The sequence below is a fragment of the Abrus precatorius genome, unplaced genomic scaffold (assembly GCF_003935025.1).
Source record: "Abrus precatorius isolate BTA unplaced genomic scaffold, Abrus_2018 Scaffold4, whole genome shotgun sequence".
NCBI lineage: Eukaryota > Viridiplantae > Streptophyta > Magnoliopsida > Fabales > Fabaceae > Abrus > Abrus precatorius.
In genome coordinates, this window is record NW_020874384.1 from 16,836,288 (window position 1) to 16,855,181 (window position 18,894).

General features: G+C 30.0%; 3 protein-coding genes across 3 annotated transcripts; 1 reads left to right on the top strand and 2 right to left on the bottom strand.

The window, feature by feature from the left end:
• The first annotated feature begins 1,028 nt into the window (after positions 1–1,028).
• On the top strand, positions 1,029–2,397 carry LOC113865968 (transcription initiation factor TFIID subunit 15-like). The gene is made up of 3 exons (XM_027500803.1): positions 1,029–1,396; positions 2,019–2,136; positions 2,285–2,397. The coding sequence occupies exons 1-2, from the start codon at positions 1,029–1,031 to the stop codon at positions 2,116–2,118; spliced, it is 468 nt and encodes a 155-aa protein (XP_027356604.1). The 3' UTR covers positions 2,119–2,136; positions 2,285–2,397.
• A 7,134-nt stretch (positions 2,398–9,531) lies between these two features.
• On the bottom strand, positions 9,532–11,136 carry LOC113865753 (UPF0481 protein At3g47200-like). The gene has a single exon (XM_027500489.1). The coding sequence runs from the start codon at positions 11,022–11,024 to the stop codon at positions 9,756–9,758; it is 1,269 nt and encodes a 422-aa protein (XP_027356290.1). The 5' UTR covers positions 11,025–11,136; the 3' UTR covers positions 9,532–9,755.
• A 2,261-nt stretch (positions 11,137–13,397) lies between these two features.
• On the bottom strand, positions 13,398–15,350 carry LOC113865683. Its single transcript, XM_027500398.1, has 3 exons — positions 15,128–15,350; positions 14,370–14,601; positions 13,398–13,826 (listed from the first exon to the last, which is right to left on the bottom strand). The coding sequence occupies exons 1-3, from the start codon at positions 15,238–15,240 to the stop codon at positions 13,530–13,532; spliced, it is 642 nt and encodes a 213-aa protein (XP_027356199.1). The 5' UTR covers positions 15,241–15,350; the 3' UTR covers positions 13,398–13,529.
• Positions 15,351–18,894: the final 3,544 nt, after the last annotated feature.

Here is an 18,894-nt window from a genome sequence, read left to right on the forward strand (position 1 = left end):
AAAAAGAAAGAGGGAAAAAAAAAGGATGCACTTGGAGACCATGCGGTGATCGTAAGGTAATAAGGACCATTTTATTGTGATTCTTTCCCCGCCACTTCACTATAAATGAGGGTCCAATTAACACATATCCACAGTCAAAAAGATATCTTGCTATCATTTATGGACTACAAGATTTAAAAGATAGGGCATGGGCATTGTGGTGTTTAGAGGTTACAATGCATGCTAATTTGCTTTATGTGGGGACAAAAAAGAGCAGCTTGACAAAGTTGAACCAATTATAGTTATAATTTCCATAATCAATTTATTTATTTTTACGTGGATGATGATAGGTAATTGCTAGTATAACTTGTCCTTTTTCTAATAAGCAACGTGTGTGCGTATATATATAACATACTCTTTTTTATTCTGAATATATACACACACATAATAATAATTAGTGACGTACTTTGCATCTTAAAAACCCTACCGATTACATACTCACATATACCTTTTATTTATTATATAATTAGTTAAGATATATGGTGTGTATGGAGTGGCACTTGGAAAAATCTTTTTACCCTTTTTCCAAATATGGTTTTTGATGATATCACATTGGTTTTGAAGGAAGCAAAAAAGAACAACCCCTTACCCTACCTGCGCACTGGCTAGAGGGCTAACTAGTTACTTCGATCTGTCCGATTTTCGAGGCCTTAATTGGCAGTATATAAACCCCTTCAACCTCCACACTCATCTGCACCACAATCACCACTCAACAATCTCTCCTTATTCAACCTACTAACCTTCATTTTAATATTTCAGTCTCCAAACTCAAGAGGTGAGAATAATATCATTCCTTTAATTTCCTAGTTCAAAAGATAATATATATTATTTTCATTCGTTTTTCCCATGCATACGTTAATAATGTCATTATGGCTTATAGAAGAAAACATTGTTATTCAATGCTACTATTGATGATAATAATATGTAACTTTCTCAATATTATATATATATATGAATGATGGAATTTGGAAACTATATATGAAGGGAAAATGAGCAGACCAGGAGATTGGAACTGCAGGACATGCAATCACCTCAACTTTCAGAGAAGAGATTCGTGCCAACGGTGTGGGGAACCAAGAAGTGGTGACTATGGTGGAAGCTTTGGGGGAAGAGGGTCTTCTTCCTTTGGCTTTACACCTGGTCCTGATATTCGTCCCGGTGACTGGTACTGCACCGTCGGAAACTGTGGAGCCCACAACTTTGCCAGCCGCTCAAGCTGCTTCAAGTGTGGTGCCCCCAAGGAGGATTCCTCCGCCGGAGCATTCGACGCCGACATGCCTCGAATGAGAGCCTACGGCTTCGGCGGCGGCTCCTCCGCCCGCCCCGGCTGGAAATCCGGTGACTGGATATGCACCAGGTTCATCATTTTATTTCTTTAAGAAATATATATAGATATATATATATATATATATATATATATATATATATAATATTTTAAATGTAAAAGATAAACTTAATATTCTCTTTCACTCATCGCTCATGGCTTCATATGTGAACAAAGAATCACTGACACTTCGTAATGATAGGCATGTTGTCTCAAATCAGACACGTAATTATATAATTTGATGCTGCACGAAAACTTTAAAAACTCCTATTACTTTTTTTTATTCTTATTCTTTAAACTATTATTTATATCAATACATATAAAACTGATCACCGCAAGAAATAAATAAATTATAGCCTTGTACCACAATTACTTATGTTCATTTTTTAAACATTAATTCTCTTTTCTAATTTACAGTTTGCGTTTTATGACAGGTTTTATATGAATTTTATGTTATTTCATAGAAGTGTTTCTTAAAATTATATATATATATATATATATATATAATATTTATATATCATTAGTCTCTGATGAATATGTTACTGCTCAATATTACAAGAACGGTGTTATTATTATTATTATAAGGACATTTTTAAAGGAAACGTGAGTAAATAAAACAGTAGATTACTGAAGGGGGTGTGATTAAAATGTGCAGGTCTGGATGCAACGAGCATAACTTCGCCAACAGAATGGAGTGTTACCGATGCAATGCACCGAGGGACTCTAGTAGTGGCAGGTCTCCCTATTCATCGTAGAGTTTCTGGATCCATGTGGTAAGTGTGATTAATCATCTATTTGTCTGTCTGTATATTTTTGGTTATCTAGTTAATTTCATCGTCATGCTATATAGCCGTATGTATATAAATATTATATATGTAGAAAGTTACATGCATTGATGCCCTTTCTTATTTTCATTTTCAGGTTTGTTGTCCAAGGAGAGAATCAAGAGGCTATCCCTATTTCCTAGTGATAGTTACTTTTTTTTGGTCTCTAGCTACCATATGTTACTTTGGTCATCATCGAGCTCATGCGGATATTTATTTTTGCTTCTTTGATTTTCCTCCAGCTAGGAAGCTTAGGTGAATTATGATTTTGAGTTTTTGTTGGCACTGAGTGATTCTGGTATCTGACTCAGCAGCTAGACCATGTACTTTTTTAAGTATCAACAATTTAATGTCAGTGTTAATGTGTTTTGAGAGGGGGCTACGTTCTAAGCCTCACTATGATTTGGTGCAAAGGTGTTCTTTATCTAATTCTCCGAGATGCGTTCAGAAAAGATGCTCAATTCTCTGTCTTTCTCTCTTTTACTCTCAGAGCTACACACACACATATATATAGCTTTATAGTGGGGACGTGGTCCAAGGAATAATTGATTCATAACTGTAGTCTCAAATACTCAATGTTATAGCCCATATTCTTTTATATAAGGACCACTTTGGGATGATACCATCATTGCAGTTTGCATACAACCAAGTGTATGCTTGTATGTGATCATAATTTTACTCTTTATAAAAGAATTGAGCACGCGTGGTTTCTCATTTGACAGGAAGATTAGGGAGGGCCAAAAAAAATTCACAGCATCTAGGATATATATATATATATATATATATACAACTCTATATTGGTCATGGCAAATTAATCTCAAACGATATGCTGCTTTTATTTTTTGATCCATTTTGAACTTAATACGTTACACGAGATCAATCACAGAAGAACAACCCATCTGCAAGTTCTAAATTTACGTTGAAGAAATCATAGTACCATTTCACTTAATATTCGTCGCAAGTAAACATAGTCATGGTCGACCAACGTAAACCAAGCTCTAAAGCAGATTATAATATTATATATATATATATATATATATATTTATATTTATCAATCTTTTAATAAGGCCTTATATAAGATACATAAAATTTTAAGAAAAGCATTACTTTTAATTATTAATCATCAATCAATTTTTAATTTTTTTATAAAAAATATTAACTATTAACAATAATATAGTTTAATTTGAAATTTTATTATATATATTACAATACTTGCTTTAGTGACCTTTGAATTATAAGTATCATTAATAAGAGATAATTCTATTCAGGTTAAATAAGATTATAGTAAGTAATAAAAAAATTTCTCTGAATATTTAATATAATTATATTCTTTTGAGACTATATATAAATTAAACTAAAATAACTTATTTTCAATTGATTTATGTACTTAATTGTAAAAAAAAAATTAATATGTATAAGTATAAAAAAAATATAATTAAGGATAAAACTAACTAGGTTAAAAAAATAAGAAAAATAAAATAATAAAAAATTTATTTAATCAACTAAAGTATTTAAACATGTAACATTGTATCTAATTATTACATATATTAAATTTGAGATGATTCAAATATTTATATATTTATAACTTAATAATACAAAATTACTTATACTATAACTATTATATTCAAATATAATATTAGTGAAATAAGGTATTGATAATTTTACAAAAAATTTACTATGTGAAATTTTTTTATATAATAATAAAATTGATAAATTTATTATTTATAAAAAGTAAAATTGTGAATTTTAATATATATATATATATATATATATATATATATATATATATATATATAGCTCTCTTAATCTTTTTGAACGTGTTTGTATGAGTGTATAAAGACAGAGAGAAGCAATTGGTTGTTGTGACACTCAACATTTTTATAAGTGCAACTCCATATATATTTATGCTTGAAAAAATTTAGGATGAGAAATTTTTTAATTAATTTTATTAATATCATTATAATTCTATCTAAAAAATATCTTTTAGACTTTTCAGAAGAAAAATATTTATCAAATTATTATAATCAAATTTATTTATTAATTATAATAAATGAATTAATATTTACTATTATTTATAATATTTTTATACAATTAATATGTTGTTTGAAATATCATTTTTTTCCTTGTATGATTTGTTTTAAAAGTTTCAGTTTGAAGTATAAACATAATACCTATATATGCTAGTAATTATTGCATTTTAAAGAACATTCAAGATTTAGGTAACTTTCTTTCGAATTACCTTGGTCTGTTATTAGTATTACTATATTAAATAATGAATTATATGTGCATTTTAATTGAAATTGATTTATAGAAAAATTAAATTAATAAAATAAGCAAATAATTATTAATTGAAAATAGATTTATAATAAGGTGATAATTTTGCTTTTAAGGAAAAAATCACTATGTTGTAATCTACTTTTTACTAAGTAAAAATTTACTTTACCATAATACTCTCACTGTTGTCATAAAATTTCTTTTTTATGTGATATGTTCGTTAAATTTTAAAAATGAAGATAAAAACTATTCTATGCTGCGTTTGATCGTTTTAAAATTGAATATAATCGAAGAAAATTCAAATATTTATATGAATTATCTATAACTTAGTATGCACTTACACCTTCACTTAATTTATTGATTTTTTTAAAAAAATAGCAGCGTTATTTGATGCTCAACTACGATAATCCAAGTCATAACACTATCATTTCTCCAACAAATCCATCAGAAATACTTAAAGTTCCTTTCCCCCGAAAAAAAAAAAGATAAAAGAAAAGAAAACCGATTCGATGTTAAGATTCTAAGAAAGACATTGACAACCTTTGATTGGTTGAACCAGAAATGCTTTGCCACTAAGGAGTGCTTATCTTCTGTTAATAAAATATCAAATTTGTGTATTGATCAACGGAGGGGGTTCAATAACTTTGCTTAATTAATCAATATCAAGCATCTTGGATTTAAAGCTTATGAAGAATGACTAGAATTTTTAAAGCATCAATTAACATAGGATTCCATAACTTTACAAGCTTATGATACATTTCATGGGTTTCCCCATTGACCTCATGGGTTACGTTTAACAGCAACACTCATTGGTCAAAAGTTGCCACACTTCATTAGTGTCTGCTACTACACTCCATTATATAGCTTTTAACAAGATTCTTTAAATTCACTTTAGTCTAAGCTTTATGTTACTTCATATGCTTTGTTCAATCATGTGCTTTGGTGAAGTACCTCCCCGCTCGCTTGCTCAATCATGTGCTTTGGGGTTTCAACTATGCAATTGAGGTTTGAGCCATTTTTAGTAATTTGCATATTCCCCATCATGTAATTTTGGCATGGAGTTGCACGCACACGCATTACATTAATGCTTAAATCAAAATATCATTCATTATGTAATTCGATTGATGAAATTTATTCAGAGGAGATTTAAATGAGCTGTTTTTTGAATTTATTTTCAAGTGATAAACATTTAAGGAGTTTTTTTTTCTTATTATTTAAGTTACTAAGAATAATTATATGTCACCATAAAGATGCTTTTTGTAGTTAAGTGTCTTATTATTTTTATATTTTTGGTGAGTGCTTGTGCGTGAGTTTGTTTGGTTTCATGCCAATCTAACAAAGACAAGACCTACGAAAGACCCTTGCTCATGAAAGCACAACAAAAACATCTTTAATCATGAGGATTTGTAATGTCAGTTGGGTCCCAAATACCATCAAAACTAAACCAGCTCAGGTTGAAAGCCCTATACTGTGGCAGTCAAGGTTAGCAAAAACAAGAGGACTTTTTATCCAATTCAATGCACGAAAAAAATGAGATACACTTTCAAAAGCTTTAGCTCCCCTTTTCCTTTCTTTTCAACCCAAGCAAGCATGTTTAAAGGTTTCTTTTTTCTCCCTTTGAAATAAATGGTTTTAGCTTTGGTTTCCAGGTCAAACACACTACCTCTCCAAGAGCTATACTTATTTTTTAAAGATCGAAGTATGTGCTACGTGAGAAAACTAGGAAATATACCTATAAATTATTGGTTTGTGTTAGAGCCAGTAAAATGGACCAACTCGATGGATTAGACAAAACAATTCATTAAATAAGTGGATTTGAACTCTGAAAAATAAGATCCGAAATTACCTTAGACTATTTTGGTTTATTCCAAATAGGCCTAATACTCAATAGGGCTTTAATCAGGTTGGCCCATGCGAGTTCAGATAGCTCATATGTATATATATATATATATATATATATATTAAGATTAAATTCTGTGTTTTAAAGAATTTAAAAGGAAATATATTTTAGTTTCAAAATCCTAAAATATATGTTAATGGAGAATAGATCATTACTCTTCATAATTTCAAGCTTTCTCTAGAAGCTTCATGTTCTTAAATTTTAATATTTTTTAATATTTAAATCTTTGATGAACTTTTTTAATCTTTGTAAACTTTTTATGTGCATGGACTTTTTGTCATAAGAAATTTGTTTAATTATGAACTTATTTATATTTTTGTGAATTTATTGTGTTACAAAAATAAAAAAAATGGCTATTCTAAAAATAATAAAAAAAAGAAACCAATGACCTTTTACATTTAAAAAAATTTAAATAAATGGTCTAATACAAAAATTAGAAAAAAAAAATAAGTAGTCTATTAAGTCATTGCAAAAATAACTTAAAATGACTTGTTACAAATACTAAAAATAACAATAAAAATAATGATTTGTTATTATAAAAACAATAAAAACAAACAACATGTTACAAAAATAAAAAAAAAATATTCAAATTGTCGGACTGGCCCGTGAAAGCTCATAACTCGCATAAGATAAGATCTAGGTAGTAAAAATATAAGCTCGTTTTTTACTTTAGACTAATTAAGTCTGACCCGTTTAAGTTCCTTACCCGTATCGGGCCGAGCTAGGCCACCCGTTTTTACAATTTTAATTTGTGTTCAACCCACTTTAACTTGCGGGTTAAATAAATATTAGAATATATTTTCTTAAAAAATATTTTTCATATTTGTGAGTAATCGATTACTTCACCTATTCGGTTTAAAAGAAAAATATTTTAATTTAAATTTTGCTTGCATGATTTATTTAGTTATTATTGAGGCATATAATTTAGATTTTACTGTAGTTCAATATTTCAATAATTATAAATTAATCTAATATATTTTTACATAAGATACAGTAGTTTTTATTAAAGGTTTTACTTATTCAAACATTAAAATTTTAAGTTTTTTTAATTAATTTGAAAGCCTTGATATAATTAGTCTTTAAAATTATTTTTTTTACACTAGACTTGAATTTTATATTTTTTACAAAACCAGGTCTAAACCTACTTAAGCAAAAGTAAACCAAGCTTATTTTCTTTCCTATCATAAAGTGACTGTTAGCGTTTCCTTCTTTTGTAGTGTAATTATTTATTGAGGATTTAACACTTTCGTGTAACTAAAAAACGATAATTCTACTTATCATATCATTAAAAAGAACAGTATATTGATGTTGTTTATGATATTTTAAAAAAACTTAAAATATATCTATTTTACTTTTAATGAAAAATATATAAATTATATTTCATAAATATGTAACACTTTAATTTACATCAATTGCGTGTGTTTACATTTATTTCTGTTTAAGCTACACATTTAAAAGAGTACTAGTTTTATAACCTTTAAAATTTTCAATTAATTATTTCAAAACTTAAAAAATGTAAAATTCAGCATTATTAAGTGACCATTGAAAGACCACAGTAATTAGATTAAGGATGCGTTTGATCTAGGTAGCTGTATTCTAGGCCCATTAACCAGACTGTAAATGTGGTTGTTTTATTTTGGTGGGCTTCAAATATGGATTTCTCGTTTTATTTTTGTCGACTCAAATGTGGGTTTTGAAATTCAGAAATTAAGCCCGTTAAAATATATGTCCATATGTTTCGATTAATTTAACTGAGTGTCAAAGTGGGCCGGGCCGATGTTCATTGTTCTTAAATTTTAAATAAGTACTCTGTATATATGACAGACCAAAAAAAAACTATTCTGTATATGAATATTATAAATCTGTATAATTTTAAAAATATAATTTTTTAAAATTAATATATACATAATTAAATTATACAAAAAATTAAAATGTATTATAAAATAGATTTCAAATTTATGAAACAAGTATAATTAGTAAAAAATGGGCGCTTATATTGAAAATAGAAGTTAAGAATTACATATGCCATCTTTTTAAGAAATTGCAGACAAAAAATCATTATAAAAACAAAATACTTTTTTTAACTAGGGTTTTTAAGTATACAATAAATTTTAATATAAAAAAGATAAATTGAGAGTTATGTATATGAATTTTGAAGAGAAAAAAATAGAAAAAGAGTCAACATAAAAAAAATAAATGAATTCCTTTAAAATTTTATGTAAACGAGATTGGGAAATAAAAAAGAAATATAATTATAGCTTACGCTATCAATACATCTGAAATAAAGTCATATTAAATATATCTTATTTGTAACAATTTAAGACAATCAAGGTCAATAGCTGTTAATTTTAAATTTGACTCTTAAAAATTAGAGTTAGATAAATGATTAGTGTAAGACAACAAATAATAAGAAAAAAATATAAATAATTATCATAAATATTACTACAATTGTACACAATTACAAATACAATAACTATCAGTGATTTATTAATGCCACACGTAGATTTGGAAATTCTTTATTGTCTGCATGCTAGCAGTCATCAAATTCAGAGTGATAGAAACAGGAATGAAAACTAGCTATGTCTCGGTGCATGTCTTATATTTAGCTAGATTATATCATATTTAGCACTATTATGCATATTTACAATCCATGATTGCTATGCTTCTAAATTTCAAAGCATCACCAATCTTGGTCAGTTCGGAAATATTCCATCAGGGTGCGTTCTTCTCAGTATAATTAACTTGATCACACCCCTATTTTGATCTGACAAAAAGGCAAAACTTAACCAGCAGAACCACATTTGTGCTCAATGAAAGAAAAAATGCAAATTCGTCTGTGCAGATATCAGAATTCATAACAAATATCTGAACTCCTAAGTCATTTCCCACGGACGTGTTGCTTTATTGTTAGTGTGGGTGGCAGGAACTAACCAAGATTCCCCCTCCAAGTCCCCATCGTGATCCATTAATTTTTTACAATGAAATCAACAAAAGATAATGGACTAAAAATAAATGATCTGTTAAAATACAAGTTCATCACTCGTTTACAAATTTATTTGGTTTCTTACTTTATAACATTGTTGATAGAAGATATTGATCACCATTTTTTAAAGATGTTACATCAGCATGAAAAAAAATGTAATAAAATACTTATATAGAGATTAAGATAAAAGTTTTTATTGGTACAACTGTACAAGAACTAATTTACAAATGATATCACCTGTACTGATAAAATTTCTATTTTAACTTAAATAATCTAATACAACAGAACGACAAAACCATGGAAACATGCTCAGAGAAAAGGAGCACAATAGAAATTGAAAAAAAAAATCAGAATAATTCATGACTCAACTATAACTGAAAATACTAAGTCTTTGGGGGATCGAGAGCCATTCTACTGCTGTATCACTTGCAAGACAGAACAAACAGACTGAACCAAAGAGAGGACAAGGAGTACAATTCCTGCAATGGAAGCAGCAGTTTGCCATGGACTGTTACAATAATCACGCCTCAGAGTTGCCTTCAATTTACGCCAAGGATCTCTACAAAAACCATTCAAGTCTTCACAGAGATGAAAGTAATCAGAACTAAAATTTGAATGCGTAATATTCTTCCAAAGACCATTAAACAGGTTAGCCACAGAATCAGTACCCCCTAACCAATTAACCAGAACTCTGTTCCGAACCAGTATATCAACATCCCTACTAGTGTTTACAAGGAAATCCCAAACAGCAACGTAGTCAGTAATGTAGGCTTCATCAGTGTAGTGGCACTGCTCCAAAGCCACCATGTTGCGAAACAAAATTTCAGTCCAATCCTCCACTTTCAATTGCGGAATTTCAAGATCCCTCCCTGAAAATCTCAAGTCTAGTAAGCACCCACTTTCAGTGTTTACCTTAAATCTGACTCCTGCTTCAAGCAACTCAGTAACGCTAAGAAGATGTATCAGTTGTTCATTAGTCCTACTCGGTCTTCTTTGAGGAGGATGTTGCAAGTGAAAAGTTCTAATAAGATCCGTGAAGTGTCTTATGCTAATATTATGAATATCCAAGTTGGATTTATTGTAGTAACCAAAATACTCAAACGTAAGCTCAAGCAATGAAGGAATATTATTCGTACCATTGCTAGATCTATTATATCTGACGGACATGTAGAAGAGGTTGTCGAGAACAAAAAAAGGAAGCTGGTTCTCAAGTAACAACAAATCTAATCTTATGCTAGTGGACAACCAAGGTTTTAGAAGCAACTTGTCATCCTCTGACCAATCCTCGTAATAGAATCTCCAAAAGAGTTCGAGTATAAAACCAGAGTCCACAAAGATCAACTTCACGAGTTCCTCCCTGGTGAACTCGAGAGTGTCGGAATAACAACGACGAAAATTGGGCTCCACCTCTTCTATGTAACGGATCCAGGTGTCCAAGGTTGTTTGGGTTCGTTGGAGAAACGCCTTGCAATATAAAAGTTTGTGTCTTTCCATGTTTTGGAAGCGAGGGTGGTGGTTGTGGTGAAAAGGGCCTATGGAAACAACCTTTGGGGTGTATGCATCTTGGTTGAGTTTGTGAATGTTAAAGGGTACTCTGTAGATGCAGCACTCGTTGGTTACGGGTGGCTCTGCTCCGTCAAGCATCGCCTTAATATCGTTCACAACATCGCCGTTGTTCATGATTGCACAATAGTGTAAGCTTGTAGCGGGGAGTCATGGAGGTATTACCCCCAATCCTTTCGATTAATTTTGAGAGTCTCTTTCTCTTGCGCGTTGCGTTTCTCAGGGGAATCAGTGGAGGCGCAATCCACCAATATTTTATACCTTCCACTAAGTTTGTGAAGTTAAAAGAGTACTCCATAGAATGCAACTACTGTTAGTACATTTTTATTTATTTTAAAGTATTATAATATTTTTATCCATCGTTCATCACATTTTTTACTTTTCTTCCTTCCTTTCTTTCTAATAATTTTTTTTTTTTCCAAAATGAAAGCATTCGTATATATTTTTCCTTTTTCCCTCTTTTTTTTTTTTTATCGAAGTCACCGTCACATTGCTTCTATACGTGAGTTCATGTAAATAAAATACGGGTACAAAAACATTTTTCCAGCGAACAAACGTGAAATAGGGAGAGTAGGGACTTTTCTACCAAAAAGTTGATGAGTGGACTAACTATCCACCAACTACCGTGTTTAAAAATTTCATTTGGAGTACACTTTGTCATGCCCAGGAATGGTTGTGACAGTTGACAAACATCAGCATTTAGGAAATTTCATTTTAACCGACCCATCCGTAAATCATTTTAAAATAGAATTAGGATTTTCTCCAGTAGTTTAAGTAGGAATTAGACTTCTAGTTTATTTTTTCTTAAGCAAAAAAATTCCTTTAAATAAAAATGAGTTATTTTTGTTTAAAATTATAATAAAATAATTTGAACTAATTTTCATAAAATAAATAACTTAAACGAAAAATAAAGCTTAAAGGCGAAAATTAGCTTAAAGAAAAATAATAGATTTAAGCTAAAATAATTCATATCTTCCTTCGCTGCCACTATTATACCATCCTCTCTCTTTATCCAAATCTATTCTTAGTCTTTTTTTTTTTCTCTACACCCAGTTTTCATATTTTCAAATACTTAAAATTCCCTTAAGCTAAAATAATTCGCTTAAGTTAGAAAAAATAACTTAAGCTAATTTTGTGTAAAAAAAAAAATTGACAGTAAAGAAAGAGAAAAGTGAAGAGTTAAGTATAGAGAAAAGTAGGAAAGATAAGTATTTGATGAGGTGAGAATGAGAAGAGGAGGAAAGGAGTTAGGTACGAAGTTGAAAGAAAAGAGAGAAAGAGAAGAGTTAAGTATAAAAGAAAGAAGAAGGTTGAATATGGAGTTTAAAGGAGGTTGAATATAGAGGTCCAGTTCACACCTAAACTGAAGACAATCTGAATCCTTTAAAATGATGCAGGCTAGATGCCAGATCTAGATTCAGTGCAATTGTGTCCAGTTCCTGCCACAATTGCAGTGAATCGAGATCTCTAAACACCAGTCACCCCATCAAATACCGTTAACAAACAGGTCACAACCACTTTGACTCCAACAAGGAAAATAATTTATATGTGGCTTTTTACTTTAGCAAAAGGTGTAGCCCAAAGCAAGTGATTATTGTGTTCTATGTAGTCAACATATCTAAATGAGCTGGTGGTATACAACATTTGTCACGGTTTGTAGTTTGCTGTTACGAGTCTTACTAGAGTTTGGCATGGACTGTTTGGCTTTATAGTTATGAGGCTTCATGACAATTTTGTATAAATATCATTATCCTTGCTATTACTTTATCCTGGACACGTATTTTGAGGCATTATAGAACGACTTACATATGTTTTAAGTAATGTTATTCTTGTAGATTCTGCACTTTTTCTAGAATTGTGATCTGGGGCCGTGGAATTGAGGGTCCGCTTTGGTTCTACCAGCATTGTTCGTCCCATATTAGCACATCAGTTGTGTATTTTTCGAAGTTAAGAACCCAACCTAGTATTTGAAATGCTTGTGCTCTGAAGAATTTATGGTCTATCTTTGATATCGTTATTATGATTGCTAAGACACCATTTCAGGTTTTGAGTTGACTAATGAAACAGTGAAATTTCATTAATGTAAATCAAATCAACCGCATGCTGCGATTAGGATTTTGGAGGACAGTCGGGTATTTTTCAATCATAAATGATGTGCTTGCTTTATCTTTTAGATTTCCTCTATCTTTGTTTATCAAGCTATCTTTCACCATATCAACTTCTTTAACTGGGGCCTCTAACACCACCTGATCAAACTATCTTGGGGAAATTTCTGTTATCTTTTTTCAATAAATACTACAAATTTCTGTCCAAGACACTTCACATTTGTTTCTATGACTACTCATCTGCCTACCGCCAGAAATTATTTACAAAATAGATAATACATGATCATTTCGTAAGTTATTTATTCTAATACAGCAACTGCTTTGATCAGCTACTTGATTTCTATTTATAAATAAGTCGCTAAGCAATATTTTATTTCCGTTCTACAGATCAAAAAGCTCAATCAATTAATAAGAATATGGTAAAAAGAGGTCACACTTCTGGAAAAACTGAACTGTATGTTCCAAAATGAATTTGGGAGGAAGGCATACAATTTTAACTAGTCAACATGAGAATCACTTATTTCAGCTTAGACTTAGATGAGCCCTGAAGTGGTCTAGCAGTGGACCGGACAGGGGCGGACCTAACAGCCTTCTTCAAGTCATACTTAACAGATGAGAAAGCACATATCAAGGCAATCACCATTGTTGGGTAGACGTACACGGCTTTTGAAGGATCAGAATTTACTGGCTTTCCCAAAATCCCTTCTTTGACCAGTCCCCAAATTATAAGAAGTGTCCCAAACATGCTCATTCTCCCGGGTTTTAAAATACCCACAAGTGCTCCAGCCACCGAGAAGTAGCTTCCTGCAAGAACCTGGCAAAAAAATTATGTATATTTAGATGAAAAGTATCAACCGAAACCAAAAGGAAAATGGAATCATGTACTACAATGAAAATAATTGAAAAATCCACAAGGCAGATGAAGGTATATCAATTTGCATATATGCAAGAATAATTATGGAGCACACTTTATGTGCTACTAGGACTCAATGCCTCTTTAATTTATCAACAGAGCATTCTCATTAGACTGGTTCCCCCCCCCCCCCCTTCTCTCTCTCCTTGGTAAAATATTGCCTTGGCAAGTAAAACTTGAAATCCAATAATCAAGGATTATTAAGTTATTCAACTAAGCAAAGACATCAACCACTTCACAAGTAAATAGTCCACAAACAACCCATGACAAGAGTAAGGCTCAAATTTAAAAAAAGATCGTTGCAATGGAACTGGAAGGCTTAACACAGACAAAAGCTACCAGCTCCAGAGAATTATAATGAAATTTTAATTTAACTTTTAATTCAATATAAGAGACCTCAATTATCAAAAGACAAAAGATGTAAGGTCAGTTAAATTGACTAACCTCCAAGCGCTGAAGATCAGTTACTGCAGAAGCTTCCTTCACAGCAGTTAAGTTATACAAGTCCAACAAATTATCCCAACTGGGAAAACTCATGTTGGGAATGAGGCCGTTTACTGCAGCCCCAGGGTAAAGAAGGCCCTTCACAACAACAGCAGGAAAGATCTCACTTGCAATTAACTGTGAGGACGTGACATGCAAAGGGGTTGTACATACACCAGATCTGCAAGTCACCCTGTAAAAGTAACCAAACCAAAAGGGATAAAATTCAAATAAGCTCAATGCTATAACCTAAGTGCGTGTTTGCAAACTCACTAAAATCACGTTGTTATTATGGTGTTTGGAAACACGTTGAAAAACATGTAAACATGTATACAAATGTAGAAGCTACAACCAGTAACATAATAAATGTCATAACGATTTAAATGTGAAGCCAAACACACATTAGAGTAGGCCAATCCACACATGTTAAGTATAATTGGTAGCAAGTATGAAAGTTGATATCTAAGCCAACCATCAAATGTTTAATGATTTAAAAGTTAATATTAAGCTCTTGCATTATTTAAGTCCAAAGGTTGTTAACATAATCAAATATTGATCTCTATCGAATCGAACGCATTTATTTTTATTTTATTATTTCAATTATAGCCGTACATAGTTCAAGTCTTGGACGAAGAATATGATTTATAAACTAATCACAAAATTCGTGCATAAATTGGATTTTGCAGATTCAGCAGGAACGAGTTAAGGGTTTGGAGTACCTGAAAAGAGGGATCTGAAAGATGATGAGGACGAAGAAGATGGTAGCTGCTATTAAGGAAACGTTGTTCGTCCATCCCTTGGATGATTTCGACGGTACCGTGGGAGTTGCCATGGACTCGCAAGGAGACGGAGGATCTGAAGCTTCTCCTCGTCGTCGAACCTCTTCCCGGTGACAGCGAAGAGTGGCATGCTATTCATTTGTATTGTAATTACCACTACTTTATTCTTTCTATTTCCTATATTTTTTTTATTACTTTGTCTGTCTTCGTAGAAATTAAAATCATGAATTCAATTATTGTTTATATTAAATATAAACAGCGTAACCTATTGGTCTCGAGTTCCTGTTTCGTTGAATAATTTGCCATTTTAGTTCTTCTTTTTTACTTTCTTTTATTTACAAGCGGTATCCCATGAAAGAATATAAAGTTTTGAGTAATTAATTTTAGATATATAATTGTTTACGAACAATTATTACTGATTTTATTTATAAAAAAAACAACGATTTATATTACCGTTGTCTGGCCGGGATTAAAAATTTGTATATAATAATTTTTAATTGAAAATGATAAAATATCACATAATTTAATATTAACTTTAAATATTACATTTTTTAATAAAAAATTGTTATTATTTTATTTTTTTTAATGTGTTTCATTCGACATACATTAAAAATAATTATTATTAGCCAGTGAATTAGCTTTAAGACCGAAGTTGTGTTGGAAAAGAAGAATTCGAAGAAATATGTCTTTGATTTATTACTTCGTCTTTTACAGAACTAATTGTATTGTGATCGTGTTTGCTCAGACGCGGCATTGTTTGATACAAATGGCAGCTGTTGTTTTAATTACATTATATATATATATGAGGGTGATTTTGGTAGTGAATTATCAACTATAGAATGAATTTAAAATTAACAAATTATACATTATAAAAAAAATAACAAATTATAGATATTTCTTATTTAGTTCAGCTTATTATTTGTAACTTTATAAATTATTAATTGGTCCCCTGATGTACTTTACTGCAATATTTTATAGGTTTTTTAGGATCTTATTTGTATAATTATAATATAATTAAGTGTTGCTACTATAAAATATAAACTTTATCTCCAAATCACAAAAACACTTACAAAAATACAAACATTATGTTACTTTACTACAATTTTTATTTATGTAACGTGTTTCATTTAACCAATATCTTATATAAGAAGAAAAGGCCTGACTTACAACCAAAAATAATTTAATTGACTTGTTGTTTTTCTTTGAAAATTTTTATACCATGGTTTGATTTTCAAATATTATACATGAATGTTGAATATCAACAATCAACAATAATAATTAACACATGATAAAAAGTACTTTGGCAATAATGTGTTTATAAATTTACACTTGCATATAAAACTGATATATAATTTAAAAAACAAAAGACAGTTCGTCTCCGCGAAACAAAAGGTTAAATTGATGGTTTTAGAACTTTTACAATCTGATAATGATAAGTATTTGTATTAAGATTCTCTAATAAATTGTCTTGTCAATAACTAATAAAGAAAATTATAATCATTAAAAAAAATTAACTCAGTAAATTAGAAATCCTCTCCTTTGACATTGAAGAGTAGTTATTAAGTATTGCTTATTTATAGTGATTATTCAACTAAATTTTAAAATCAGTTATATAACAATAAATTACATCTTATTTTTAAAACAATCAAATAGTTATTGATAATGTTTAAAACCTTCCTCCACTGATTTTGCATATCCTTGTTGATCCATTGATTTTATTTATATTCCTTAAACTATTTAAACACGAGTTATTATTCTACGTACAAATGAACACGTATTTGTATAACATAGATTGTATTGTAATTAAAAAAAATCAATACTTAAATAAATTATGAATTTGTAAATAATTTTTCTAGATATATGTAGTTTTTATTATTTTTATTTCATTTTTAATAAAATTGTTTTGCAAAAAAGATATACTAATATTCTTTTGTGTGATAAATATTTATTTTTACTTGCGATAACTGTATTATCAAATACTTAAAATATATATTTTTTGTTATTAACAACTAAAATTACATAAATAGCCTAAGAAACACTGGACTACAAGAATCTAAATTCAAAAAGAGGAAGAAAAGAAAAGAAGAAAAACATTAGACTATAAGAATCTAAACTGAAAAAAAAAAAAGAGAAAAAGGAGTATCATTCATTCATTTAAACTACTCATGATAATTGTATTATAAAATACTTAAAATATTTTTAAACTAATTAAATATGAGCTTATTATTATCATTTGGATAAATATGTATTTATCAATCATCTATATTTTAAAAAAATATAATTTCAAATATTATTAAAAATATTATTTAGAGTATAAATATTTTGTGAGTGAAGAACAGATTTTAAAATATTGCCACAGAAAATAATAATAAATATTTAAAAAATAAAAAATCTAAAATTAGTTAATTATTTATTATTTTAAATTTTAATAAAATCTAAAATCTAAATATTTAGTAATTAATGACAGAAGTCGCAAAGCCGGATTATAAAATTATTTTTATGCATTTATAATATAAAAATCAATGCATCGGACGATTGAAAATGATGTTGCACTCACCCAATACATTTTCATTGTGTATTTGTTTGTTTCGAAACTCAAATACTCCATAAGTCGTCGTAGAAGGGGTTCTATTGTTCTTTTTGGTACAATAGTCTTTTGGGCAAATTATTAAGATCAATATAATTTATTCTTAAGCCTTACGTTATATTGCACAAGGGCATATGATGGCATCCACCCAACATCAAATTATTAATTAATACACTAAAATTGAAAATTTGTGTCGGCGGAAGCTTTGCTGACTCTTCTTAGATGATTTACAATCCACTTGTTGTTTCCCTAAAAAATGTAGATTTAGATGTGCAGCTTCAATTTACAAACGTCTTTAACTTTTATTTTCCAAATGCAGTCATTTGATGCAGTTTCTAATACAACGATATAAATTACACGACTACTTGTGAAGTATATGGCTATAGTATTCTACTCCTATATTTTGCTTACCACTTTTGAATTATTCAGTGAAAATAACACTCACCCCAAAGTTTTGCTCAAAGTGTTTCTAACAGCGTTTATTCAACAAGCAAACATTCTTAGGAAATCAAAGATGATCTGTTCTTCATTTTGTTCATACTTTCAAATTAAAGCAAATTTTGAAATGGACACGTTCATTTATTTTTCAAGGGAATTAATTAAAAAAACGTTTCATTCAGTTTATTTCTCTAGAATAAATAAATCAATACATACACATGACATCGAGTTTTGTTTCAAAAAGGCAGTTTTCAGACAACAACTTGAATCAACACTATCCGAAAAAATCTGCATCCGAATTATTCGTGATGTGAACTTTCTTAGAAAAAGGTGTTATTGTAATATTATTACGAGAATTTGACAGCAAAATAATCAATGTTAGTTGTAACGGTCCAGTTATTATAAGAGTATAATAGGACAGATCTGTAATTTAATCAATGATGAAGTACATTCTTGAATCGAGTGGCACCGACAGCCGGTGAAAAGAAAACCGGAAGCAACCGGTAATGTCCGGGACAGCCTGGTGCCAATTCAGGAAATATTCTACACGCCAAACTTCACATGGCTTCGTGTCTCTTTACGAATGGTAGACACGTGTCCACGCGAGATTGTTGAGCCTTTGTTCAGAAGTCAAAGTAAACCTAGCCGAGCCGCAGAAGCTAGAGCTTAAGCGGCTTAAGAG

Excerpts from the sequence above, each read along its gene's own strand:
- LOC113865683 (XM_027500398.1), bottom strand. The coding sequence starts at position 15,240 with ATGGCAACTCCCACGGTACCGTCGAAATCATCCAAGGGATGGACGAAC. Across the intron at positions 14,602-15,127 it reads TTTCAGATCCCTCTTTTCAG|GGTGACTTGCAGATCTGGTG; the intron begins GTACTCCAAACC and ends TTACTTTTACAG. Across the intron at positions 13,827-14,369 it reads CTGATCTTCAGCGCTTGGAG|GTTCTTGCAGGAAGCTACTT; the intron begins GTTAGTCAATTT and ends TTTTTTTGCCAG.
- LOC113865968 (XM_027500803.1), top strand. The coding sequence starts at position 1,029 with ATGAGCAGACCAGGAGATTGGAACTGCAGGACATGCAATCACCTCAAC. Across the intron at positions 1,397-2,018 it reads GGTGACTGGATATGCACCAG|GTCTGGATGCAACGAGCATA; the intron begins GTTCATCATTTT and ends TAAAATGTGCAG.
- LOC113865753 (XM_027500489.1), bottom strand. The coding sequence starts at position 11,024 with ATGAACAACGGCGATGTTGTGAACGATATTAAGGCGATGCTTGACGGA.